This window comes from Platichthys flesus, chromosome 20 (assembly GCF_949316205.1).
Source record: "Platichthys flesus chromosome 20, fPlaFle2.1, whole genome shotgun sequence".
NCBI classification, from domain to species: Eukaryota; Metazoa; Chordata; class Actinopteri; order Pleuronectiformes; family Pleuronectidae; genus Platichthys; species Platichthys flesus.
The window spans coordinates 12,140,530-12,167,201 of record NC_084964.1 but is presented as its reverse complement, the minus strand read 5'-3'; the positions used below and the strand labels follow the sequence as shown (position 1 = coordinate 12,167,201).

The 26,672-nt window shown below is 43.6% G+C and overlaps 1 protein-coding gene and 1 long non-coding RNA gene across 5 annotated transcripts; one reads left to right on the top strand and one right to left on the bottom strand.

Annotated features, from left to right (window-relative positions):
- Positions 1 to 911: 911 nt before the first annotated feature.
- On the bottom strand, positions 912 to 25,627 carry LOC133931743 (synaptopodin 2-like protein). Of its 4 annotated transcripts, none has more exons than XM_062378688.1 (9): positions 25,379 to 25,627; positions 22,004 to 22,155; positions 21,596 to 21,898; positions 20,716 to 21,104; positions 7,604 to 7,690; positions 3,907 to 4,073; positions 3,746 to 3,815; positions 3,456 to 3,642; positions 912 to 1,586 (listed from the first exon to the last, which is right to left on the bottom strand). In XM_062378688.1, exons 1-9 carry the CDS (start codon positions 25,478 to 25,480, stop codon positions 1,352 to 1,354), a joined length of 1,692 nt encoding a protein of 563 aa, XP_062234672.1. In that variant the 5' UTR covers positions 25,481 to 25,627; the 3' UTR covers positions 912 to 1,351. The 4 variants fall into 4 exon arrangements, with proteins under 4 accessions (XP_062234672.1, XP_062234673.1, XP_062234670.1 ...); XM_062378689.1 differs by having other exon boundaries at positions 3,746 to 3,812; positions 25,379 to 25,626; XM_062378686.1 differs by lacking the exons at positions 912 to 1,586; positions 3,456 to 3,642; positions 3,746 to 3,815; positions 3,907 to 4,073; positions 7,604 to 7,690 and adding an exon at positions 13,455 to 16,914 and having other exon boundaries at positions 25,379 to 25,594.
- Positions 25,628 to 25,910: 283 nt separating this feature from the next.
- On the top strand, positions 25,911 to 26,602 carry LOC133931953 (uncharacterized). Its single transcript, XR_009911934.1, has 2 exons — positions 25,911 to 26,403; positions 26,477 to 26,602. It is a non-coding gene; the product is annotated as an uncharacterized LOC133931953 (long non-coding RNA).
- The last annotated feature ends 70 nt before the right edge of the window (positions 26,603 to 26,672 follow it).

The window sequence follows — 26,672 nt, the reverse complement described above, 5'->3', positions numbered from 1 at the left end:
TGCTGAGCACTTCTTCAGCCACAGCGTGCAGAAGACATCTGTTTAATAGGTGTCATTGGAGACCTGCCAGCTCCGGTTTACGGTCACAGCCTGAGTGGGCTGACTATTCATAGTGCAAGTGAGAGGTCATGGGGACAGCGTTTAGTTTGGTTATGAAGGTGTGCAAGAGAGGTCAAACAAGTCGTGTGCATCAAACCTTTGGGTTTGGTGGTTGCAGCAGAAAAAACAATTTGACAATTTCTAAATAGATTTGGGGGCTCCAGTTTCTTTATGATGATTATCAAACTCTCAGAAAGAAAATAAAAAAGCACAATAGGACTATAAGGGGTGCTGATAAAGACATTGCTTTTTAAGTTTTTACTTTCTTTTTGGTATTTTTGCCTTTATTTGATGCTACGTCTGTCAAAAGAGATTAGACAGAAGACATTGGCACCAACTGGAATCAGTTATGTTGCTGTCATAGCGCCTGTGACTCCCACTCAGCCACCACAATCAATCAAATTCTATTTAAACAAGCTGCTCAGCTCGATTTAGGAAAATGAATGTGACCCTCTATAGACTTTGCACTTTGCTTGTGCGGGGCAGAGGAAAGATCAAATTCGAAGCATTTAACCACATCCTCAGTAGTGGATGTTGTTTTCTGTCATGGAGATGTCTTAAGTGTCATCATGTGACTTTTAAGTTTTAAACTCTGGGCAAGGTGGTAACAGGTGGTTGCATATGAGTTTGATACTTAACCCCTGTTTGGCAACTGAGCAAAATCCACCCGCTGTAGACGGCTGGTTTGAAAGCTCCAGAAAGAGACAGAAAGTTGAAGATTTCCACCAAAATAAGCAAACTTTTGTATATTGTAACTTGTGAAAAAAGATCTCCAGGAGCAGGATATGCAGCGTTGAAATGAGAAGCAGTCAGACGTTCTGTAAAGGGGAACTTTATTGCATAAATAAACATTTTTAAGAGTGCAGGGTGCTTATCTGTTTCTGTTCACACACGTGTCACATTAACTTACCACAGTTTGCACACACATAGTAAGAAAGCATGCAGGAGGCCGAGGAAACTCTTTGTCCTCTTCCATCAAGTCAGTTTAGAATATTTTTTGGCTTGTTTTCGATTTCTTTCCCATGCAATTAAAGTAAATTTCAACATGTGTTCATGGGAGCTTCAGCAGCTCTACCAGTGCAAATGTTGTCGGTGTGTGGGTCAAGAATTAGGATCTGCCCAATGCTCTAATAAACATATGTGAGGTTGTGTTCTTCATGTAAGTATATGTTTGTGGGTCATATAGTTCATGTACTTGTAATGTGTGTTTCAGGCTACATGTACTGTATCATGCTTCTCCCTGCACGCGTGTTCACAGGTCATCTGTCTCTCCGTCGAAGGCGATGTTGTCCTCGTCCATGTGGATGTTTGAGTTGTCCTCGCTGCACACCCAGCCGATGGGCGTGCGGTTGAACGAGGGTCGTGAGCGGATGTCCGCCTGCAGGGAGGCCAGTGACTCCGGCTCATCGTTGGCAACGCTGGGCTCCGGGAGCTCGAAGGCCAGAATCTTGCACGCCTTCTCGTTGCCGCCAAATGGCAACGCCGTCCTGGCAGAGAAAAAGGGAACATAGGAGGAAGGTGAGAGATTAGGATGAGCGTCATGGGCATCACACACAACAAAGTGACACAAAATAAACACAAAGAGAAAAAAAACTCAAATGAACATAAAATAAACACTTAGATACGCAAAACAACCACATAAACCCCAAACCCATCACAAAGACTGGCAAAATGTCCACAACGTAATACAAAAAAACCACACAAATGTACAAACAACCAGATATGCACAAAACAGAAACATTAAACAGAAACAAAACAACCACAAATACACATATATTGACCACAATGACACACAGAACAACCAAAAAGAAACACAAAATAACCACAAACAGCAAATTGATTAGCATTTCAGATGTGTATGAGTCAGTGTGAGTCTGAGTGCTCTGTGGCGTTGTCAGTGAGTTTCCCTCCTCTGTAGGAGTGGTGGGTGGGCTTTTACATATCTGTGCCCAGGGACCTGTTGTCTCGTAATAACTCCCCCCCGGCTGGTTATTTATCGCTGACTCAGACCCATTAGTAATTATAAAGGCTGCAGCTATATGTTCTGAGGTCCATAGCAACCATCAGCACTCTCTCCACGGACAGAGTTCAAACGAGATTAAAAATAAGGACATGTGGAACGAGATGGGAGCGATGTGCGGGAGTATGTGTGATTTGTATCTCTGCTGAGTGACGCCATAGAAACAGACGAAGAGGAAGTTGCTTTTTTTTGTTTGCTAATGAAACAGCAAATTGCTGGTTGTCATAGAGACGTTGGTCCTATATAAGTGCTGCAGTTATAACTATAATTACACTGAGTAATTCCAGTTTTATCGGAACACGGTTAGGATGTCGCTCTTGTGCAATTTTTCCATATTAACACATGACTACTCCCCAAAAGTGAAGACAAAACATCTTGGTCACCACTTGGTGTATGGCTGCACTACAAGTCATGATCCCTGTCTTTTATGGACCAAACTAAAAATACTGAAATAATTTTTCTCAAACATGGTTTCGGCCATATTAGGTATCACACCGATGTATGTGCAATTGATCATTATTCCTGTATCGGCAGGACCTTGCTCCCGTGGCTCGAACTTTTGTACGGATCTGGCTCCAAAAGCATAAAATGGCAGTGTTTGGATCAGAGATATATTTGCTTAATTTCTCAAAAGTGGGAGGAGGTGGAGACGAGTCATCAAGTCAACGTCAAGGCATATTCTTAATCTTGGAGCTAAGCCCATTCAATGGTAATAATTGTTGCCTTTAATATATTAATTCTGAATTTTTTCCCCCCAGATTGTGAAATTTCAGATGACTATTAAGAGTGCCAGTACGTTGAAGCAAACTTTTATTATTCTGAAACACCTAAATGAAGAACTGTTCTGCACTTGAAGGTGAGATGAAAAGCCTCAAATTGTGGAGGGGGGCAGATGTGGTAGTGTTGAAGACGCCACTGCAGAGTTTCAGGTGCCAGAAGTAAGGGTTTGAGGAAAGAAGGCCTGAGAGCCCAGCTGCTCACTTTCTCACCTCCACACATCTGACCCGCCGCCGTGTGAAGTGAAGGTCAGAGCGTCAGAAAGATACATGAAATGAATGTTCCTTGATGCAAAGTGAAGAAGTCTTCCAGGAGGATGAAATAAATTCCACTTTCTTTTGCTGGTTCACTATGAGTGATTATTTGAGTTTACAGCATCCTCTCTAAAGTCACTCAATTTGTTCAAACGTGTGAGAGTGAGAGCTTAAATAATAGCTACTTTTATCTGCTTTAATTTCAACACGTTTATGATAAATGCAGGCTTGAAAATATGCTCTTATGCCATCTGTGTGTGTGTGTGTGTGTGTGTGTGGGGGTGTGTGTGTTTGTTGGTGTGTACCTGTTGAAGCTCTTGTAGAGGATCAGGTCTGGGTGGATCTGGATGGGTCCCGGCATGTTGCCCTTCATGGTGGCTGTCAGCTCCACGTTGCCCCTCATGGCCCGTTCCCATGGTGATACGTAGGTGCGTATGTACTCCTTCCTCTTCGCCTCCTTTTCCGCCTCCTCATCCACAGGTTCCTCCACCACTGAGACACCCAGGGACAAGGGGGGGGGGGGAGCACATAGATGAAGTGCAAAAATCATAAAAGTAATAATGAAAATCTACAAACTGCATGGGTGACCCCATACCTTCTACTTTTGGCATCTCAGGTTTTGGTGCGACAGGGGGAGGACACATCAGAAGGTTCTCGAGGTTCTGCTGGAGGACATAAAATAAAGATACAGCCCGAACAGTATCCGCATACATACACAGCATACATCTAGGCTCTCCTTCAGTTCCTCACTCTCACCATGTTCTGGTTGGTCACGATGAACTTGTCCACCCTTTGCTGCCTCATCCTGAACATCTTGGAGCCCTTGTTCGAGAGCAGGGAGAGCTCCTCCAGCATCAAGTCCTTGGGCGTCTTGATCTTGGTGCCCAGGTCGAACTCGGAGGCCTCTGGGTCGGTTTCATCGTCTGCCAGGGAGACAAAGGAGGAAGAGGAGGAAGAAGAGGAAGACAAAATGAAGAGGCTCAATGTGAAAAGGTTAGGCTTATGGGGTTAGGGTTACACCATGAATTTAAGGCAGACACTCAACTTTTGTTATTTGTGTCATCCAGAAATTTTAAAAAGAGGTTTAAATTGCTTTTGCTTTTTGTCCCTTTCCCCGTTTCAAATATGGTTCAAGGTTATTTTTATGACAATGTTTCTTGTTTTATCAAATATGTGCTTATTTGTTTCACTTTCATCTGCTTGTACAGGTCACTTAGCTTCAAAATTATAATATGTTGCACAGTATTGTTAACCAAATTAAAATTGAATTTAAGTCAAGATAAGAGTCATGTTGAAAGGACAGAAATGAGAGTGGTATTGATTTTAACAGGTAGCAGGTTGTCGATGATATTTTTTACATTTTCTCTTGAACTACTGCTCTTACTTGAATGAATAAACCTGTCACCTGGACCCAAAGGTGATTTATCACTGCTCGGATGAAACATTTCTAAGCATTTTTGGTTATTAAGATTCACAGGATTGTTTCTTTTTTTGGCGTAGCTACTGCATACGCTTGTCAACTAAACCCATTTGGCAAATTAAAAGGTGGGTTTAACCTCCAATTTAGGTCTGATATTGAATCAGTGATGTGACTGTAAAGGGCAAATACTTCTATCCTCTGGCTTTCACACCATACTTGTTGTGATGAATTACAGTTAAAACCTGTTGTATTAGAGGGCGTGAGTGTGTATGAAGCCAGGGGAGTCGTAGGAATTACTGGGCCAAAGCAATATAGAAGAAAAGGGGCACTGGGGAACGACACAACAGGAAGAACTGTTCATGGAGGGAAATCCTCATAACATACTGTTGCTCTCTCTCTCTCTCTCTCTCTCTCTCTCTCTCTCTCTCTCTCTCTCTCTCTCTCTCTCCTCCGCTGCAGTGATGGAGAGATCTGATGGATTTTACTGCTGCACCGAGCTCCTCATAAAACACTCTTCTCATCCACCGCATCCACTCTGATATCATTCATAACACCTGGAGTCCAGCCATAAAACAACATACACACACACACACACACACTCACACACACATACACACACACACACTTGTACACACACTCACACGGACACATCTATAAAGCAGGGAGTTGGCATTGCAATGCTGCTCTTAGCAGTATATCGTAAATCAGACTTGTGCAAGCGGGTGGGTGTTAAGTGTGTGTGTGTGTGTCTGTGTGTGTGTGTGTGTGACAGAGAAATAGAGAGAGAGAGAGAGAGAGAGAGAGAGAGAGAGAGAGAGAGAGAGAGAGAGAGAGAGAGAGAGAAAGAGAGAAAGAGAGAGAGAGAGAGAGAGGGGAGAAAAATTGAGGCTGCTGAGCAGAGCGGACTCTCCCTTGGGGATATTGATTAGAGTGTTAATTCAGAAGAATGTGAAAGTGGAGTTGGCTGCTGACTAGGAGGAAACGGGACAGACTGACAGAGACAGGGGCGGAGAGATGCAAGCAGGCGACATGCAGAGGGGACAGGGGCATGGGACAAACTGTCAGAGCGACCGAGTGCAGTGAGGATGATGGATGGATGACTGGGCATTAACTGGAGCAAAAAGGGGGATAAGCAGGATAAGCTCCTGAATGACTGACTGACTGACTGTCTGACTGTCTGTCTGAGTGACTGAGAACAAACCGGTTGAAAGGCTCAGATGTGGCTACAGATGTGACAGCAGAAGGAGAAGCAGAGGACGGAAATGGCAGATTGTTGAATGACAGATAGGAGCATGTGCAAACACTCCGAAAGCAGATTGTACGTGCAAAGATTTGGTTCATTGTAGGTGTTTATAAATAGAATATGTTATGCAAGAAGTAAATGGCAGTTTTGATTCTGCGATAGAAAATAATCCCTATAAAATGAAGACTCAATGCTAGCAGCTCTGTAAAGCATTGTGCTTTTGAGCTGAATGATAATGCACCATGCTGAGATCATTCAAATTAAACAACAGCAGGGGCTGATGGGAAGGTCAATCGTTTTGTAGTCATATAATTACAATGCCAGAAAGTATTACAAATAGTAAGTCTGACCTGATTGTGGCGCAAAATGGAAAATTGGATAAAAAAAAAGAAGGAAAATTCCTCTTTTGGGGACATGAACTTTTGTACCAAAATTCATGGCAATACAACCAATAGTATTACAACTTAAAAATAAATTACATTGTAATTAGTCATACCTTTACGATTTTAATAACTTAAAGAGCCAGGTAAGACTTCTACATTTTTATTCCGCGACAAGTTAGTATTAAGATATAATTTTTTGTACCACTAAAACCACTAAGTATTGAGAAAGGGTTCCTTCAGAGTTTTACACTATACTGTATACTATTACATCATCCTATTTTAATAGATTTTTTCCATAATGTGTTGTCAACATGTTGCAGTTTTGTAGGAGTTTTTCACCAAATAATTTCCTCTTATACCAATACTACATCATAAACGTTCCCACAATGAGCAAACACATGGTGACAATAGTTGGGTAAATTAATTCACTTTTAAGGCTGCACCATCTCATTTATTGGAAATGCTGCACATGCCATCTGTAGCGGCTTTTACATATTATCCTCACATTCAGCCTGACACATCAATTTTTTAATGTTTAATAATTTATTTTTGAAACTGGGATTTCCACTAAAAGTAAAAATAACAGCATGTGATTCTGAAGTGTGTCCAGCTTCACAGCGAGAGTTGAACAGATGGACCTACTGGTGGGTCTGGCAGGGGGAAATGTTTTAAACACTTTTGTTTCTGGTGGGTCTTTTCCTGCAGTAAGTCTCTGGACACTCTCTGGTGCACAGCAAGGGATTTATAGAAACATAAATGGAGGAAAAATTAAGTGTTTGTTATTGGGCAACATATATTAGCAAAGAAAAGAGCACCATAATATACACTACTACAGCGATAACCACAGAGTGTTCAAATAAGTATATATACTTTGAAATACATAGATTTTCACCTTTCACAGTACGGTTGTGGGTTAAAGACGTAAACTTTTTGCCACGTTTGTACATGTTGTAATGACTCCACACACAATAAACACACAACTAAAACAAACCACAGTCTGGTATTTTGTGTTGCCTCTAATAGTATCAGGTCTGTAGCTCCTCTGCCATTTGATAATGAGCCACATGACCCCACAGAAGACTTTAGATATTGTGTTACTGCTTGGAATGTGTGTGTGTGTACAAGTGTGTGTGTGTATCACAAATCCACATAAGACCACATGCAATGATTCAATTTACAGACACAGATTGTGCAGATAGTGGACACCAGAGAGCAAAGCTCACAATCGGACTTGACATTTGCTGGGTTGGATAATCAGATCACAGGGGAGATACAGGGAGGTCTTTGAGGAATGAGGGTGGAGAGGTCCGGCAAAATGTTTCCAGTTGCTGTGTGTAAATGTGGGAAGCTGTTTGTGTGTGTGTGTGTGTGTGTGTGTGTGTGTGTGTATGTCTGTGTGTATCTTACCATTCTGGCTGATGTTGGACAAGTCAGTGATGATCTTGTCGGACTTCTTCCTTTTGTTAGAAGGGGCAAAAGTATCGAGAGGCATGGCTGTAGAACAGAACAAGAACAATAATCATCATTATCACCAGCCATTCATTTCATATTAGAAATGTAATTTTTTTACATGGAGAATAAAAGACTGGCAAGGTATAAATAACATCAATAACACATTTGACAGCTCCAGCAGTTGACTGACTATGATGCTGAGACAGCTCCATCCCAGTCAAATCGTTTCAATAGACTACTTAAAGGGTCACAACCTCAAGTTTCAAGATAAATATTTCTGCATTTATAATGGATGTACTGTTTGTGTCATGTGGAAATTAAGAGAGTGCAGTACTAATTTTAAATTAGTTTAAATTAGTGAAAATGTAGCTGAAGAATACTTGCATCATTCACAGAACTAAGATAAAGGTTATGTTGGCCAGCATGTGGCTCCTTGGTGTCTGGTTGTCGAGGGTTATTGATGTCATATCTTGTAAATTGTAAATGGTTTGTATTTATTTAGCACTTTTCTAGCCTTGATGACCACTCAAAACGCTTTACAGTACAGTTTGCCTATGATGTGCTATTCAGGGGTTCAGCATCTTGCCCAAGGACACTTTGGCAAGCAGATGGGGAAGACTAGGATGGAACTGCCGACCTTCTGGTTGGAGGACGACCGCTTTACCTCTCAGCCCCTACATTTATTGTGAATTGTCCCTGTTCAGCAAACAATAATGTAAAATAAGAGTTCTTCTTGGTGATAAACCATAGCAGCTTGACTCTACGGTGTCCCTTCAGCTCTACAAAACATTTTTGCATCGTTCAACTCAGTGTGTTGGTTTTACACACTTTCATTAACCTTCCCGATGCAGCAGGCAGCTGTTTTCAACTCTGATTACCCCACTGTACACGACCAGCACCAAATAGACCCAACAGACAATGACACAAACAAGTTGTTCCCAAATGAGCATTTAGCCACAACGACAAAAAAAGCTGGTGGAGGCCAAAAACAAAGCAAAAGGCAGTACTGGGTTAACTCTAATCAGATGACCAGAAACATGACGCCATATGTTGAACACATTCACCAAAACATATTTTTTTATGATATCATAATGTCTAATACTAAATCGTATAATATCAATTTAGAATTAATGTTTACAGAAGATTCTCTTCCCGAGAAACACAACAGCGAGATAAACTGTGTGATGAGGCTGTGTGTAGGAGAAAAGACGTTATTATTGAGCAACAAAGTCTGAACAGGGAGGAGGCAGCGGTGATGGATGAGACTACTAAACACACAACGTCTCCCATTTTCTTACAATGACCAGGATCAATTACCAACCTTAACTCATTTCAACCCATCGATGAACTCACAAAGTCGTTTTTGTACCTGTTGTGTTGTTATTCCTGAACCTAACCAAAACGTAACCATATCATAAACATTGATTTTTGGAAGGCACAGAACAATTACGTAATCCTGCCTGGAGGGACATCCGATCAGAGAGTGAGTTGCTCTAATGGGCCGTTACAACCACCAAGGTATTTTGTCATTTAATTTGGAGCTCTTGTTTGTGTACGGCTTGTTGTATTGTCCCCGATTGACCAAAAGGAAATCTATTAATGCAGCTTCAAAAATTGAGCCAACGTATACATAATAAATCAGCGGTGGGCCAGTGATAATAGATTGGAGGGGATCTTGTTTTAGCCTATCCATGCAGTTGCTGTCCTGAGATCCAGAGGGAGACTATTAAAAAAAGTAAGAATCTAGGAGGCAGCTACACTGTGAGTTGTTTGGTACAAATAAATACGCCATAGCCACGACTCTATTTGTGACATAAAATGCATTTAATTATTTTGTTTAAATGTCTTCAAATGAGATCTTTGATCTAAATCAACTTTAACTGATCACATAGTGTAAATGTGGTTTAATTAGATATAAAGAATCACTGCCTCAAAACTAATTTGGTCTGTCTGGCATCCAGAAAGGAGCATGACAAAATTAGCAACAAGACACTGACAGGCAGTGAAATCTGATACAACAAAAGTGTTAAACCTGCCCATAGATATTTCAGGAGAAGGAATAAAATGTATCTATGTATGATGAAGTTGAAATCAGGTCGAAATGCATGCAAGTCTGAGGAGATCCATCCCAGAGTTAATTAAGTTAAGAACACTTTATAGTGTGGTCTATAGCCTCCACGTGCCCTAGAGGACACAAATTCCCAGTGGCAGCTTGTGTCTCTCTTGACTAACCACTCCAGGGGCAGGCAGTATGTCGCTGTCTATTGCACAGGTCAAAAGCAATTATGTAAGGCTGGAGGTGAGTCCCTCTACAAGAGAAAAAGCCGCAGAGCTCGTCTACAGGGAGACAGTTAATTTAATTGCTTTTCATCTGCTGTAATTGAAGCTCATTCCTAGCTGGGGATTCAGTCCTGTGTGTGCTATTTTTGGGAACCTATGTTCCATACCTCCGGAATGAGTGGGGGTGACATGCATGTGCACAAGACCACACACACACACTCACGCACACACCAGCCACGGCGAGAGAGATTTGGACTTTGGATTAATGTCACTACATGAGGTTACAGGTGTTTTCAGATGTTTAGGGAAATGCAAGATGGAGGGAAACAGCCAGGCTGGTCGCAAACTACAGGAGCTTAGTGCAAAGGGCCTTGGGTCCTGTTACCGCCTCTCTGAGTGAAGGCGCTCCAGTCCCCCACGACCAGCCTGTTTTAGCTCTAGATAAATCTTGAGGGGACAGCTGGGGAGGAAGGGCATCAGTCAGCACATTCCCAGATCCGCACATACATGCATCCCATGGACTAAAAACTCCACTGCAGAGGGCCACGTTCCTCACCTACCACGATGTTGGTAAGAAGTGGTGGAAGAAGAGGAAAGTCATCCACAATTCTGCTCTCGTAATTCCAATTTGGTTTAATTCATAATTAAATTAGCTATTTGATCATTAAATTTCATTCTACGATGTAACTGTCAAACCATGTGCGATATAGTGTGAATTTAAATATTTTCTCGACCAATTACTGTGACTTCAAACATAATCAACTGTGCAATCTGCCAAAGTGGAGCATCTGCTTCTGATTCCCTCATTCATTAATTAATCGATTGCAAAGGCCTCTACAGGCCACACACAGAGGCTTCTCCTCCAAAATCTTCTGACCGTGGGGTTCAAATTAACTTGACCACAACTGGCACAGAATTACTACCATTGATGTGTTATAATCCACAAACACTCATGGCATCTCAGAGAGAGATTTCTTTGAGTTTTATCACTGCCATCGTCACATTTCACTTCTCAGACGTCTTACCTAAGGCCCAGGTGTCGGCAGGAAGACACAGGTCCCAGAGGTTCCCTGAAAAAGGTTTGTGTTGAAGGAAGAGGAATATAGATTCCCAGGTAGATTTGTGTCCTGCGATTTGTATTGTACTGCCTGCCCTCTTCTTCAGCCTAGAGACAGTGAAACCCTATCAGCAGGGCTGCAGCAGGGCTATGGACTGGGCCCGGAGGGTGGGAGGGGTGGCAGGGTTTAAAGGGTAAAGTGGGAGGCGGTTGTGGTGTACAGAGAAGATGTCATGAGTGACAATAACAAACCTGATAGTTACTTAACTTTATTCATCACTTTTATTTAATAAAGATATCATGTAAGGAATAAAGCTGAAGTTAAAGATGTATTTATTTGTAGAATTAAGGTATTTGCTTAAAATATAAATTCATATCCCATTTTCGTCACAATAATGAGGATTATTTGATGTGAATATAAGAGTTACAATGTGTTACATACCGTACATGTATGTACAATTTTAGCTCCACTGGAAAATTCTAAATCCATTACTATCTACTCTTAGAAGGTTTTGTTGAAAGCAATTGCAACTATGGGCAAACAGCAACTTCACTTCTCCATTGTTGGCTAAATCTATAACTGATCCTGAAAGAAATCTGTTAACAATGGAATGATACAAGGAATGGCCTCATAGGTGAAGTGGATTCTTCCAGCCCCCTTTAATCACCTGTCCCATAATATGCAAATACAGGGTAAAAAGGCCTTTGTCATAACATGACTATCACTGCAAGAAAAGATGAACATATTTCTCCAGCAGTTGTTTTCTTCCCTGTCACTTGTTGTATCAGCTTTAAGGCATCTGTGCTTTTGGTTGGTGTGTTTTCCTCCTCCTCTCACTTTGCTCACAGCGTCCTGCAAACCTTTGGGTATGAATGATTAGCAGCTTCACGACCAGCTTGTGTCTGGCGGCATACCTTGGATCATCATGTCAGACGGTTCATCATCTGTTCAGTGCTTTAACGTTTCAGCCAGTTTGTCAGGTATTTGATCATAAACAATCACTGGTAAACTAAGATTACATATTTATAAAGATCACCAGGGATTTTATCATTCAACATATGAATTTCTTAGTAACATTTCATGAAAAAAATCGAATGGTTGCTAGGTATTTCTGTTAAAACCACGTTGTCATGGTTACAAAAGAGGAAAAAGTGCTTAATCTAAATCCAAGGGTTGGTTATTACCTTCTCCTTTCAAAATAATAATTATCAAGAGATGGAATGAATTGAGAATGAAGATTGAGCATTATTTGTTGACCTGCCCCTAAACCCCGACCCCATGTGACTCGGACTGTGCTGACCCAGAAACATGGTGCGAGGGAGAGGGCCTCTTTGGCGGAGCAGAGAGAGGAGGACGGACGTATGAGGCAGCGCTTCCCCTCTCGGCTCGCAATCACATTGTAAAAAAAAGCCATCAGAATTAAGGGTTTAGCACCGCGCCAAATAGCGGGAGATTAACGACTCCAAATATCGGTTGAATGAGCTCTGTGTGTGTGTGTCTGGGGGGGGGGGGGGTATGTGGGTGTGGCAGTGTGGCTGCAGTTGAGTGAGAGAGAAATTACCAGAAATGAGGAGGTAGACCAATAGAAGAGAAACGTAGAAGTCATTTATTAATATGGCCGAGGGTTAAAGGAGCCGCTTCAGTCATTACTATAAGTGCAGTTACAGCTTTTATGTGTTTCTACAATTCAGTGACCTAGTTTGTAGACAAACGATTTTGCCTAAATATCGGAAGGATTTTTTTTTTGTTATATTTCGTGTTGTACCTTCCACTGGCAGAGCAGTGGCGGTACATAACAGGATTAAAGTTAGCTGCTAAAGTTAGCCCCGTCTGTCACCTGATCCCAGTCAGGGGTCATAGGTTAGATCCCTCTCTGTGGCCGTGGTTGGGTTTCACAGCTCCAAGGCCGTCGCTCTGCTCTGAAATGTGGCCAACAATCCCACAAGGACAAATTCAACCACATGGATAAAATATGGAAAAACATAATCATTATTAAAGGGGGTTTGTGTATTTGAAATCATTTTTAACTCTTCTCATGTAGCTGGATTACCAAATATACTGTGTGTTTGACAATACAAATATAGAACATCTGATATATGGTAAGAACAAATAAAGAATATTTGTGTATTTTTTCTATAACAGGTCTGTATTATTGATATATTATATGAAACTAATATATTTCCTGATTTAAATCTGTGTTAAGAAAAGGGAGGAGACTACAAACTGAGGTGGTGCAACATGTCTCCCAGGAAAATCCTACAGTGCCTCCATGTGGTAGAATTTAAAAGAAGTTTCTCTTGATCCCTCAACTATCCCTTTTCAATATTGTATACCGGTATTTAACCTCTTAACTGGCTAAATCCTCAACAAATTATAATGGTGTTATACTTGGGGGTAAATGTCTGAATGGGCGACGAGGTACTCGGGCCTGGTGACATGTGTGACAGAGGAAGAAACAGAGTGACAGCTGAGGTGAGTCATGTCTATTTTTATTCAGCCGTATGTCTCCTTGTAAAAGAATCACAGCTAAACAGACACGTTATACTTTTCTTGTTCCATATCAGCAGATCAGAAATCAAATCTACTTCGCTCTATGAAAAAACTACAGAAAACAAAGCTAACACCGCTGCACTCTGCAACTAGAAAAAAATAATACACTCAGTTATCAAACACACATACTCAGAATATATATTACAGTGAGGGGATTACACAAGTTGTGTCAAATTTGCTAGAACTACAAATGTTCTCATATGATACTGTACTGCCAGGTGTTTACAGATGAGTAAAATCTGTACTTTTCACCCCTCATCAGGCTTTAATGTTTCTTTATTGTCACTTCATCAGTGCCTTTTCATTATTTTCTCATCCTCGACTATTCCTCTCTTCTATCAGTCTTGTCTTTTCACATCCGCTGTTCTTCTTTTTTACGCTAAAACACAATTCTTTAATCATTCAATACAATATTTACAAAACTCTCTCTCGAGTATCTCTTCCTGGCCTTTCAATCTCTACTACCCATTTTTTTGTTTTAACCTTACTCAGGTTTCCATTTTCTTTAAATTTATTAAAAGAGTAAATGTCTGTGACAATATGTGCTACATGTGTGGCCAATCCAAACTAATCTTTAGTTAAAATGTGGCTGATAAAACCCATGAATAAAAACATGGCACTACTAAAAACACTTCAGGCTCCCTATAGAGCCCTGGTTTCTTGTGTCCAGACCAGAATCAGGTCAGTGCATGGTGGATCCAGGGCGCCAGACGCTGGGCTGCAGGCCCAGGTTGGAAGTGCTGAACCTGGGCCTCGGTACCCTGGCAGGCAGAGCGCTGCTGAGGGCTGGCTGAGAGGCACCAGTGGGATTCAGAGGACTAAGATCTGGGGCGCTCTTGAACTCCCTTCTGGCCTGGGCAGTGTTGGAGGCCTGGAGGTGGGAGAAAGTGGGGGACTGAACCGGGTTTGGAGCCGGAGAAGAGGAGAAGGTGGGAAGATGAGGGAGTGGGGCGGTAGGGGCAGGAGGAGGGGGGGGAGACAGAGGGCCGTTGGCCCACTGAGGTTGGTAAGGATGGGGCTGAGGCTGATAGGGTTGGTAGGAGGCGGGACCAACTGTGGGTGGAGACGTGACATCAGAGCGCCACAGTGGCTCTCCGAGTGTCGTAGCAGATCGAGGGACGATCACTTTGAGGGCAGGTCTTGTGGATGTCGGTGGGGGCGTGGAGAAACGTTTCACCTCGTATACTCGCGCTGTTTTCTGAGGAACACCTGTCATTCCTCGCTGCTGCTGATAGGTTGATGTGTCCTGGGGAATCCCATTCCCGTAGGTGAACAGGGAGGAGTTGAGCTGGTAGGGCTGGTGGCTCATGATGTCCACAGGCTTGATGCCCGCTTTCTTCCCTTTAGACACAGCTGGCCCAGACTTTTTCATCTCAGGCTTCTTCTGGGCTTTCAGAGGGCAGGAGGGTGAAAGGAGGGGGTTGTAGCTGATGGGAGGTGGTGCACGGATGCTGGATGAGTACTTCCAGGTAGCAGGGAGAGAAGGCGTGGGTGAGGGCTCCCTTGTCTGGGCAGGAGAGTAAGGTGCTGCAGCCACAGAGGGAGATCGATCCACAACATATCGATCCATCCTGCTCTGTCTGCGGGCAAACAGCTGCCCTCCCTTCCCTTCCAGCTGTGGCATCTGAGGAGCTTGCGGTTTTGGGGCCACAGGGGGGGGCCTGGGTCCTCGCTGAGCCTGCATGAAGTTGCAGGCCTCTGCCCCTAGTCTCAGCCAGTCCTCCTCAGGCCCCGACTCGTGCCCAGTCTCCCCACTGGGTGGGACTCCAACTTCAGCCGTCGGGGCTCTCACGAAGCGGTCGTCCATGTTCTGGACCATCGACAGCAAATCCGGGTTGGGAGACACATCTTTGTTCTGGACTGCACAAAACATTGGCTTGTTGTTGGTTCGACGACGGGCATCGTGCAGGATGCCGGTGCGAGCGGCGGGGACGGAGATGCGCTGCTCACGTGTTGCAAGGGAATCAGAGGCGGGAGCCTGGGGGTTAGAAGTCATTGCACCTGATGTGTTTAGGTAAGGGTGAACAGATGGAGAGGGACAAGGCTGGATGGGAGGAGGAAGATGGGTGTTCTGGGCATTGAAGGACATTTGAGGTGGGTCAGGGGCATATTGTGGGGAGATGGGAAGAGCAGGAAGACAAGCAGAGGGAGGTGTGTAAGTCTGAGCAGGAGTAGAGGGATGTAGAAGTGGAGCTGGAGGGGAGAAGGTTTGAGCAGGTGATGGACCGACTGGGCTTCCTTGAGCTACAGGTGGAGACAGAGGGGTTGCAGGAGAAACATGCACTGCAGGCTGAGGAGAAAACATTTGTGCGTTTGCTAGAGGCGGGGAGAAAGGTGCAGAAGAAAGAGAGTAGGGAGGCGAGAGAACTGAGGGAGGGGAGTTAACAGAGGGGTGAGTGTTGTTATTTCTTGGAGGGATGTAGAGAGAGGTGCTAGACACCGCTCTCCTCGCATCTGGCCCTGATGGATGGCGAGTAGGCGGTATTGTCACCATGGAGACGGCCGCCACAGGTTTGGTTTCCATGGACACAATCATGGGTTTGGCTTGGGGGGGGCGAAACATGACGGAGGTTACAGACGCACGAGAAGGGGTCGGGCCAGGGGTGAAAGGTCGTGCAGTGCGGTTCAGAACATTGGGATTAGAACCAAGGTTGTTCAGGTGATGGTCTGAGTCTGTGACGGTGCTCGGACTAAGGTTCTGGGTGGGACCATGTGAACCATTTTGACTTTGAAGAGGAATCTGAGGGGGTGCGCTCAGAACTACGCTCGCCCGACTAACAGCTACTGACCCACCATTGGTGTGAGCGACAGCGGGAGGAGACATGTGTGCAGGGTGGTTGATAGGTGGGGGCTTTGTGATGCTGCTCTCCAGCCTTGAACCCTGATAGGGTGAGCTCTCCAGCCCTGATCCCTCCAACCCTGGGGTTTGATTGACAGGGGTCAGAAGTCCTGGACTCTGATACGCTGAGATGTCCAACCCTAGGCTGTGATTGGCTTTTGGTGTTGTTGGAGTAGTTGGTGCGGATGAAGGGCAGGCAGAGCTTCTCCTGTCCAGCAGATCCAGATAACCCGAGTCCCACGTGGGGTCAAACGATGAGAATCCCTCTTCATCCAATTCCGAGCCACTTGGGATGGAACTCCCTCCTTCCTCCTCTGTCTCCCCTCCTGTATCTCCCTCGGTCTCCCCTCCTCTATCTCCCTCGCCTTTGCCAAAGCAGGTCAGCGTGTACTTCTTTGCCCTCTGTCGGCGCTTCTTGAACATAAGAACCCCTTTTGAGTTGGGGTTGGGAGCATCAGTCAGCAAAGAGGCAATAGAGCGGCATTTGGTACGAGCTTCTTTCACCTGCTTCTCCACCAAACTCTCCCCACGCTGCAGCTCTGCAAGACAGGAAGAGGGGAGACAGGGAAGGTGAATGTGTTGAAAGAGAGAACTGGTAAAGGAGAGATTTTTTTTATCATTGCATAACAAGGCACAGGCGAAAATGACTGGAAACGAAGCAATGTGGTAACCGGTGCTGACTTGTACAGTATCATCCCAATGAGGAGCTGCAATGAGGATTACCGCTGACAGACAGGAGTGTGTGTTGTGGATTTAGAACAAAGAATTCCTGCTGTCACCGGTACTGCCTGTCTGTGTTTGTGTGTGTGTGTGTGTGTGTGTCCGCTTAGTCCAAGGCTATTTGTGTCTTTTTGGTATTTTGGCTCACCTCGCATGAATATCATCACTAAATAATTGTAGTCTGACGCTGTCATGCCAACCAGGGCAAAATAAACTACAACAGTACTCAGTAGAGGGCTGAGTCCCCTTAAATATCAGTCCCCTGAATATTCTTGATTGATTTTTTTCCCCATCAAAATCCATAAATTATTCTCTGACAAATAAATCAAAATGCTGAAAATATCCCTATCTCACAACATGAAAGAAATTAGAATAGATATCCTTGATCCATCACCTGATTTAAAGCCGCCCCAAATTTCAATGGGTTCTTTCCTGACTCATTCCATTCCTATTTGTTTGTAATCCGTTTGGTAGTTTTTGCGTTATCCTGGTAACCGACAAGCAAACAAACGGACAAGGCAAAAAACAACCTTATTGTTTTAAAAATAATCATCCCATCATCAAACTGCTTACTTGTGTTGCGATATTCAGCAAAATTTATTTTTCAATTTATGCCACTAGAGTCAATGTAAGGAGGCTAAAAGGAGAAAAATGTCCATGCTAGTATCATCGGTGCCTAAATACTAATACACCTTTAGCACCAAACACAGCTGAGCCTGGTAAGAATGGCTCTAGTTTTGTTGGTTAGATTAAAGGGATCGCCAAAGTTATTACAATTCATCCTGAGGGGGACAATGATGTCTGCTCCAAATCTTTTTGGGGCGATCCATCCAATAGCTGTCATGTTAACACACAAACGACAAAGGTCAGCCTCCTGCTAGCGGTGGAGGAAAAGTCAAGGGGGGATCACCAACATCATTAGGAAACATCCTCTGGGGTGTACAAAATTTTAACCTAATCCATCTAGTAACTGTTGAGCTATTTCAGTCTTAACCGAAGCGGCGACTAACATCATCACTGGAGCCATATGGTTAAAAATTACCATGAATATTTAGTAACCAATCATTTAGCATCATGTTTCTGACCCCGAAACACAACAACATAGACATATTGGCCCATGTAGATGCAATTTCTCTTAGAAGCATAAAAACACAAAATGGGATACCAAGTCACAGGTGAGTCTCCTCACGTCTAAATCATTTCAACAAAAGGATTGTTTGTTATGTCCAGCAAGTAAAACAATGACAAAAAACAATAATAGCATAGAAATTGATTGACAGATTCCTCTAAATCTGAAGAAGACACCAGAGCTTGTGAGCTGTGTGTGAATCTTACCTGCGTACACAGTGTGTGGGGCCGTGTGTCCACGCACGTCTGAACCTGACAGAGATGTGAAGTCCCTCATCTCACAAGTGTTTTTCTCACACCCTCCCACACACACGTAGACACACACACACACACTGACACACACTCTCGATAGCGTCCACTTCTGCTCTGAGCGCGGAAAAACGTTCGCTCCTCGTCACCCACCTCTTCTCTTGGGGCACAGCCCTTGTAAAGACCTTTGTTTCTGTCCAGCAACCCAAACCAACACATGATGTCAACCCACTATTCCTGTCTGTCTGACAGGCATCAAACACCTGTCCACTCTCTAGCCCCTACACACACATGTACACGCACACACACACACACACATACACAAGGACAGGAAGACCCCGTCCCCAGCGAATATCTTCACAGCAGTGTCATTGAGTGTGTGCCCATATGTTTGATGGTATCTGTGTGTATGAGTTCATAGAGCCAATTATAGACTATAAGGAAGTGTGGTCGTAACCCTTTGCCAATGTCCCGTTCCCTGCTGCTGACCCAACAACCACTGCACACACAGACACACAACTCCACAGCAGCAGAGCTTACAATCTCAGATCCAAAGCCGAAGGCAATGTGTGTGTGTAATGTGAGAAAGGGCAGATCCCCGGACGCCTCGGCCATTCATCCTATAGTAAAACCCCCGCGAAGCCCTTTGGCTTCTCGCAGCAGAGGACAGATCACTCATTCCAGCACAATCACTCATTTGAAGTCACAACTCAGTCAGTGCATAGTTATTTGCTGCCATCAGCTATGATCCCTACTACCTTGTTGAGATGAAGTCAATAAAACTTTAGTGTTTAAGTATTTGGGTCAACATTTAGATGGAACGATTGATTTCACTTTTACAAATTGTTTTGAAAACTATTGCCCAGCTCATAACCCGAACAAATAGGTGTTTTTACTCTTCAGATTTTAACAGACCAAGTAATCGAGTTATAATATGGTTATTATTGATCTTAAAAAGTGCTGGTTCGAGGATTTGTTACCTTTAGGGCAAAGCCAGGCCACATGTTTAACTAGTTTTCAATCTTTATGCTAAAAATGCAAAAATTCTCCAGCATGTTATTTTCATACTTAGTACAATAATAGTATCTGAGGGGCATAGGGCATCAATAGAGCACATAAACATGATTTAAACTGCATCCTATCATCAAGTTATTGTGGTTATCCACCTTCTTATTTTTGCGTAATCCTTTTAACTAACAAACAAACGCAGATCAAAACATGACCTTTGGTTGAACTTACTTTTATGGTTAGTTTCAGTATTTCTGTCCCAGTAATTCCTTCGTGACCCTTTAAACACATCTCACAATCCTTTGTTTTAGTTTTCAGCGAAAGTAATTTATTTATTTTTATTTATTTATTTAAATAATCAGAAAGGATTAAATTGCCCAGCACAACTTTCAGATCCCACAGGGAAAGACTTCGAGAAAAACAGCGAGACGCTAATACACAACATATTCAGCCGTGTGGCCTGTGGGCCGAGGTCAGTGTGTGTCCAGTCTGTCAATCAGAAGCTCCAGTTTCTATAAATACAGCCGCTGAGGCAAATACCCAGAATATTGACACGGGAAATAGACTTCTGGTTCAAGGGACAGTGTGTGTGTGGAGGTGTCTGGTTTATCTCACCTAGTAAATGTAAGGGGGTACTCCAGTTACAGGAAAGCGCCACTAGAGGGGGATCTAGCTATAGACTTGAGTTGAACTCAGCGGGGACACTTGGGGAATAAATGGAATTTAAATTAAAAAGCAAAACACAACTGTGAGGAAGAAAGAGCTGCATTGTCGTGGGAAACTACTGACGTTTCTGTGCAGCTGTTTTTCACATCGTCAAACCCATGAGCAAACACATGTCTAACTCTATTTAGTGAAGTGATAGGTGGGATTGACAAACACCCATGGTATGTTGTAATTTACTATAATTAGTCGTAAAGCATCAATTATTCTTTTTTTTATGTTTGGGTATAATTACCTCACACAAGAGCATGGTAGCTTGGTAGCTATGGAAACCCAGTCTTCAAACAGGATTAAATAGTTTTCATCACTTTCTGCTGTCACGTGATGTGTGCTGGTTTTGTCTTTGTTTTTTTTACAGAATCTTTTTACTAATTTCAAAACTTGAATTACCTCAAAACTCACGTCTGTGCTAGTATGCATGCAATTAAAATCTCAATGGTTTATTTTTCTCAAATTGTGCATGTGAATGTGAATTCTTTCTTTTGTCCTTGTTATTATTGAGACATACTCACTGGCTTGCCGTGCTTTGTCCATGTAGGTGGTGGAGAGCTCATCACTGATGGGGGTGTGCTGCATCCCCACCATGGGCACCAGCTGTTTGTGGGAGCCCAACATCAGAGCCTCTTTCGCCCGCTCAGGTGACACCAGGGGCACGCAGCTGAGCCCGCTGTAGCCCCCTGCCTCCTGGAAGCCACTATCACCCTCACCCTCCGCTTCCACCAGCCCCTGATCCGGGGTCGGGGCGAGTGTACGAGGGGTCAGGGTGTGTGGGGTGCGTGCCGGAGTGGTCCACTCTGTCTGGAGGGGCTGGTAGATCAGCTCTCTGCGGGGGACGCCAACCAGACACGGACTATCCCATTGCACCTGCAGGGAACCCCCCGCATCCGTGGCACTCTCATACCTTTGAATAATAAGAGAATGCGGCAAAGAGGATTCTTTATTTACATTCATGTTTATCATGGTGGATTGTGGACCATATACAAGTTAAATGTGCATTCTGGATTTAAATATGACCTGAAACTTGCTCTTAGTTTTTTTGGGGGAAAAGTAACACAATTTATAATTTGGTCCTTAAAGGATAACGAGAGTCGCCAAGACATTTCCACAGTCCTCAACTGGGCAATAAATTATCTTTTTATTCATCATCACTGGGAAATGAAACATTATACTTCTGTCAAAAATTGATATGCATAAATATTCTGTACTGGAAGATTTCACAGACAACATCCTTTTCGATAGGACTTGTTGTTGAATTTGAACAAAAATAACTTTAAATAGTTTTTTGAATTATCTTTTATCTTTCTTTTATCTTTTTTAAATTTTTTGGAATTTGTCTGTTGAATGTGGACTAGCGCCATGCGCATTGAACAAAAGTGTGCAAGGACCTCTTACCCGCTCATCTCCGAGGTCTCCTCCTCTTCTTGGTTGTCATAGCGTGCAGGTGAGCGTGCATGAGGAGGCGTGCGGCGCTGGCGGCGGTGAGTGAGGGCCTGCGTGTCTGCGTCGCTGTCTGTCTCTCCGTAGTAGGCCTCGCTGTCTGGAGGGGAAGTGATGCCCCTGGGTATCCCGATGGGGGAGAGGACTGAGGGACGCTGGGAGGACAAGGAGGCCACAGGGGGAGACAGGACCCTCACGGAGGAGCGGGGGGAGATGGAGTGACCAGAGTAAGATGAGGAGTGGAATCCAGAAGGGGCCCTGGAGACATACACACAAAAACACACATGCATCAGTTTGTCTGATATGCCGTCATATAACATGGTGCGTGCTGTACAGTTTGTCTGTGTGAGTCCGTGCTCTGACCTTTTCACCCTCAGGCTGAGTGTAGTGCTCTGTGAATCTATGAGGCTCATGGCCTGAGCATGACTGAGCTCGGCACACACATGGTCATCAATGGCGACCAGCTCATCGTGCTCTTTCAGTCCAGCTCTGCAGGCTTTGCTGCGTCTGCGTACCTGCAGAGAGCAAAGAAGGAAACACATTAATCATTATTACATTTCAGACCAAGGGTCCTCAATCCTCTGTGCCCATGACCTCATATGACAACGCCCTTCTTGACCTCAAGTCAAGTTTTCAAGTTTAAACCCAAATCTTTAGAATATGAATTGTAATTTATCCCAAAACATTTTATCCAACCAGGGAATGAATGGACTGAAGCCACACAGTTATGCAATCAAAAACATGTTCCATCAGGGGCAAACAAGTCCAGCAACTCTCAGCCTGTTAAATCTAAAAATAGGCCTCAATTAGACGATACGTAAGTGAAAGCGATATCTCTCCTTATATCTGATCCCAAAACAGTGCTGTGTCTTATAAAGGATCTGATGTTGCTCATTTGCGTTCATTTTTAATTTACGACATCACATTTAATGTTGGTTTGAAAGGACATGAAAACTATTTTTTTCGATCCAGTTCTGACTGAAGGATGGGGTCCTGCATGAGACTCTATTTTCTGAACATGTTTGAGCGTTTTAATATATTTTACATGAGATGGTTTTTTTTCTGCTTACTGGTTTGAAATATGCAGGGCTTAGTAGGAAAAAGGTGATGCCCTGCACATCTGGGCAACCTTAACGATTTCCTTGTTTTCTTATAATGCCTGGACCATTATCAATTAGATCTAATAAGACTACACCCACAAAGTCTATCTATAGTTTATCAATAAAGCCCAATTAAAACAACCAGAGTTGATCAAAGTTCTGAGTAATAAATAAAATCTATAATTTAACATAGTGGGGAAATACTTTAGATGTGACCAAGTTATCATGGGTTTTAAACTCAATGGATTATATTTCATTTTATGGTTTATATAGCATATTCTTGTATTTGTATATTTCCATTATAAATCTATATATAAAACATTATTATTTTGAGGATGACACATCATAGTTGAATATGTATGCCACTGTTTATGAGTGTATGCTGTTAGTCAGGGAGAGCATGTAAATGGCCGATAAAATTCTGCGACTTGTAGAGCAGTGCTCAGGCATCTCCCCTCTACTGGCAACTGTTCCTGTATCAAAATAAGTCATGAAGTCATGCAGCTTTTTGCTGGAGGTCGCTGAGAGATGATGTCATAGGATCCTTTAATAAAAAGTAGGTCTGTGGGGGGTGGGTGGCAGATGGGAAGGCGGGTATTCTTGTCCATCAATCTTCAGCTTCCTCTGAAAGAAGAAGATAAGAACCTCCCCTCCGTCGGCTAACACATACGAGCACCTTATCCCTGCTGACGGTAGACATGTTGAGTGTATTCCAGCACCTACTTGGACTCTAAAGAGGACACTGAGTTTCCCTTTATCAGCGTCTCTTGACCCAATAATCCTGCTCCTCCATCGTTCCAACGCTCGCAAGGACGAGCTTCTCTTCCACTCAGGCGAACGCACACACAAGTTCAGATACACTCGTGCGGCACAAGAGGACATCATGAAAGGGGAGGTTTGAACAGCTGCCTCACCAGTCTGGTCCAAGGGGCATCAATGTCAATCACCATATGTTCCCCACACACCCAAAATAAAAACCCTCGCAGGAAATATCAACCACATTCCTGGACGGATGAAGAAAGACAGGAAACAATATACCTGTTTACCTATAAACAGATTTATAGGGGACAGCGAAATAAATGTGTGAGTGTGTTTTTTTGTGTGTGTGTGTGTGTGTGTGTATCAAGAGGCCTTTTTCCATGCTTGGCTTCCAGCTCCTCTTAAATGAGCTATTCTGATCCTCCATTCCCAACCAGGCTTATCTGAGGTATGTCCAACCACACACACACACACACACACACACACAAAAACACACGCACAAGCTCACGCACAATATACTTCCATCTTAGTGAGCACACTCATTGGCATAAAGCATTACCCAGCCGCTTGACCTAACCATATCCATCACGACTAAATACCTGACATCCACCTAATTCAAATGATAACGAAAAAACCTTCACTCTTAACCCTCGAACAGCCCATTGAAAGTGAGGACGGGCCAAAATGTCCTCACTCCATAAGAACTATGCCCCAAATTCTCCTCAGAATATGATGAAATTGTCCTTAATGATAACCTTATCTTCATGAAAATCATAAATAAAGGAAGATCTTTTTGTCTTTGCCTGAGCCCCCACCAGCTCCATCATGAATCAGACGTTATGACAGCTTGTGAGTGACCGGCCAACTTTTAACGTCAGAGTGAGCGAGGTCACATTCTTCCTCTCCAGAATAGCTTTTCTTATTAGAGGCAACATTCTGATCTGTCAACAAATATAAACACAGACACGAGAAGATTTTGAAAAAGCCAAACTGGGAAGAGAAAAGAATAAATCCGGGTCTTAAAGGTGGCTTATTGTGTTTAGCAAATATGTGATGATGACAAATCTTAAACAAGTCTGTTACTGGTCGTATGTGTTTACAGTAGATGGAGTCATGCAAACACAATCAATGTAATAAATAATGTAAAGGTGTGATCACACGGGTGTTGTGCTTTAAAGTACTTGAAAACCGTGTATTGGCTACATATGATCTCCGTCAGGATACAGTAATGAAACCTAAGACACAATCAAACCCCAAACATGTGTTCACACTGTTCTCTGACCCACATACCAGCTTCAAACATAATAAGAACGGTAATATTGAATTGAGGATATGGACAATTGAGGATAAAGAAATTCAACTCCTTGACGTACTGTTACATGAAACTATGGTAAGATTGTCAAAGCTTCTCAAGCAGATAAGTGAAATTTAAAGACAGGCGTTTACTGTGAAAATACGTCCAGATAAAAATCCTATAAACAACTTGGCTCATCAAACTCATTCCTCTCCAGTTTAGTGGTGCTCTCCAAAGAAAGACCAGGCACCCCTTTCTAAAACTAGCAGAGAACAATCAATTTACTACTCAATATATACTCACAAACGTACAAGTTTGCAAAAAACTCTGAAAAGTAATTGTATTTAGCTGTTTTACAACCAGACATGCCTTCTTTATGTCTACTAAATAAATAAATGCAACTATTTCTAGCTCAAATTACAGACAGCAAACCACATGTCTGACCATCAAGGCCTCAATTAACAGCTGCAATCTCTGTTAAACCTGCTTGTGTTACCACGTTGGCAGTAAGTCCTCTGTGCAACATACTGTATGGATGCACATATTCTCACGCACATGCACACACACACACAGGCTTCACTATACCTTGGCCACCTGTAGAGGGTTTTGCTGCTCCACTCCTCCCTGCAGCCTGAAGCCCCAAGGAGCTCCTCCTGAGAGGGAGACCACAATCTCCTCCGCCACCATCCCAGCTCACAGCCAGCTGTGTGTATGAGGGTGTGTGTGTCGCTCTACCCTTCTTCAGTTCCTCAAAGTCTGCGAGTATCAATGCGTGAGGCTTCTGTCTCTCTGTGACCAAGGAGAATCACTCCACCCATGACCAGACGCAGGGGGGTGGCTGGCTTTCACCTGGAATGCTGTGTCGGAGGGTGGGCACTCAGAAGGGCCAGAAGGGGCAAAAGTGTGTGTGTGTGTGTGTGTGTGTGTGTGTGTGTGTGTGTGTGTGTGTGTGTGTGTGTGTGTGAGTGTAGTGAACACTTGCCATGTCACTCTACAGGAGGGGATGCTTGCTGATATCCCCTCCCAAAATAACCACCAGCACCACTCCCTCTTTGACCCTCAGCTCAGCGAGCCAGGACTCACATATTTGTCTTTGTCTACCCACAATACCCCCCAACCTTAGAGCACAGAGAGCGAGGCGCTGCGAGGAGTTATTTAAAGAATTTCAGATGGTTTACTGTCTGTGCATTTAACAGCTTTAGAGAAGGAGATGTGCTCCAGTGGCCGAGGAAGAAATAATTTCTGAGCAAGCCTTTCTGCAAGATGACAAAAACTGACTCTGCTGTGCATCAGCTTTCACATCTCTGACTTTGGAGAAAAAAGGCTAGAAGGCAGGGTATTATGTGAGGGCCCAGCCAGTGAGCAGTGCCCCACATGGCTGAGAAAAGCCAGACAGAGGATATCAAGGGGCGTGGTGTTGGATGGGCGGTACTACTCCAGAGGATCCTCATAGGGAACTCCTCCCCTCCCAGGTGGCTCTGATTGTCCCTCACAGGTGGAGTGAATCAGCCAGGCAATCAGGAGCCATCTTAAAACCTCAAACAAAGGAGTGAGAGGGCCTGGAGCTTAAGAGGAGTGAGACCCAGATGCTTTTGCCAGACCGTCTCAGGGTAAGAGTCCAGCGGCCTGCCTGTTTGTCCTATGAAGAGGAATAATTGCTGTCTCTCTCTCTTGTTTGATCAGGAAGAGCCCGACGGAGCCCCAGAGGCCAACTGCCAACCGGGTGAAGTCTTCTGAGTTACCTTTGTGCGCCCTCCTCCCTTTTCCCCTCAATTTATGAATAAACCTCCTATGTTATATTCACCACAACCCCTGCTTCTGACTGCTCTTTTTCCGGTTTGTGTACCCACTGTTTACTCTTTCAAGGCCAGACTCCCAC

Excerpts from the sequence above, each read along its gene's own strand:
- LOC133931743 (XM_062378686.1), bottom strand. The coding sequence starts at position 25,480 with ATGGTGGCGGAGGAGATTGTGGTCTCCCTCTCAGGAGGAGCTCCTTGG. Across the intron at positions 22,156-25,378 it reads ACCCTCTACAGGTGGCCAAG|GTACGCAGACGCAGCAAAGC; the intron begins GTATAGTGAAGC and ends TGCTCTCTGCAG. Across the intron at positions 21,105-21,595 it reads GAGACCTCGGAGATGAGCGG|GTATGAGAGTGCCACGGATG; the intron begins GTAAGAGGTCCT and ends TATTATTCAAAG.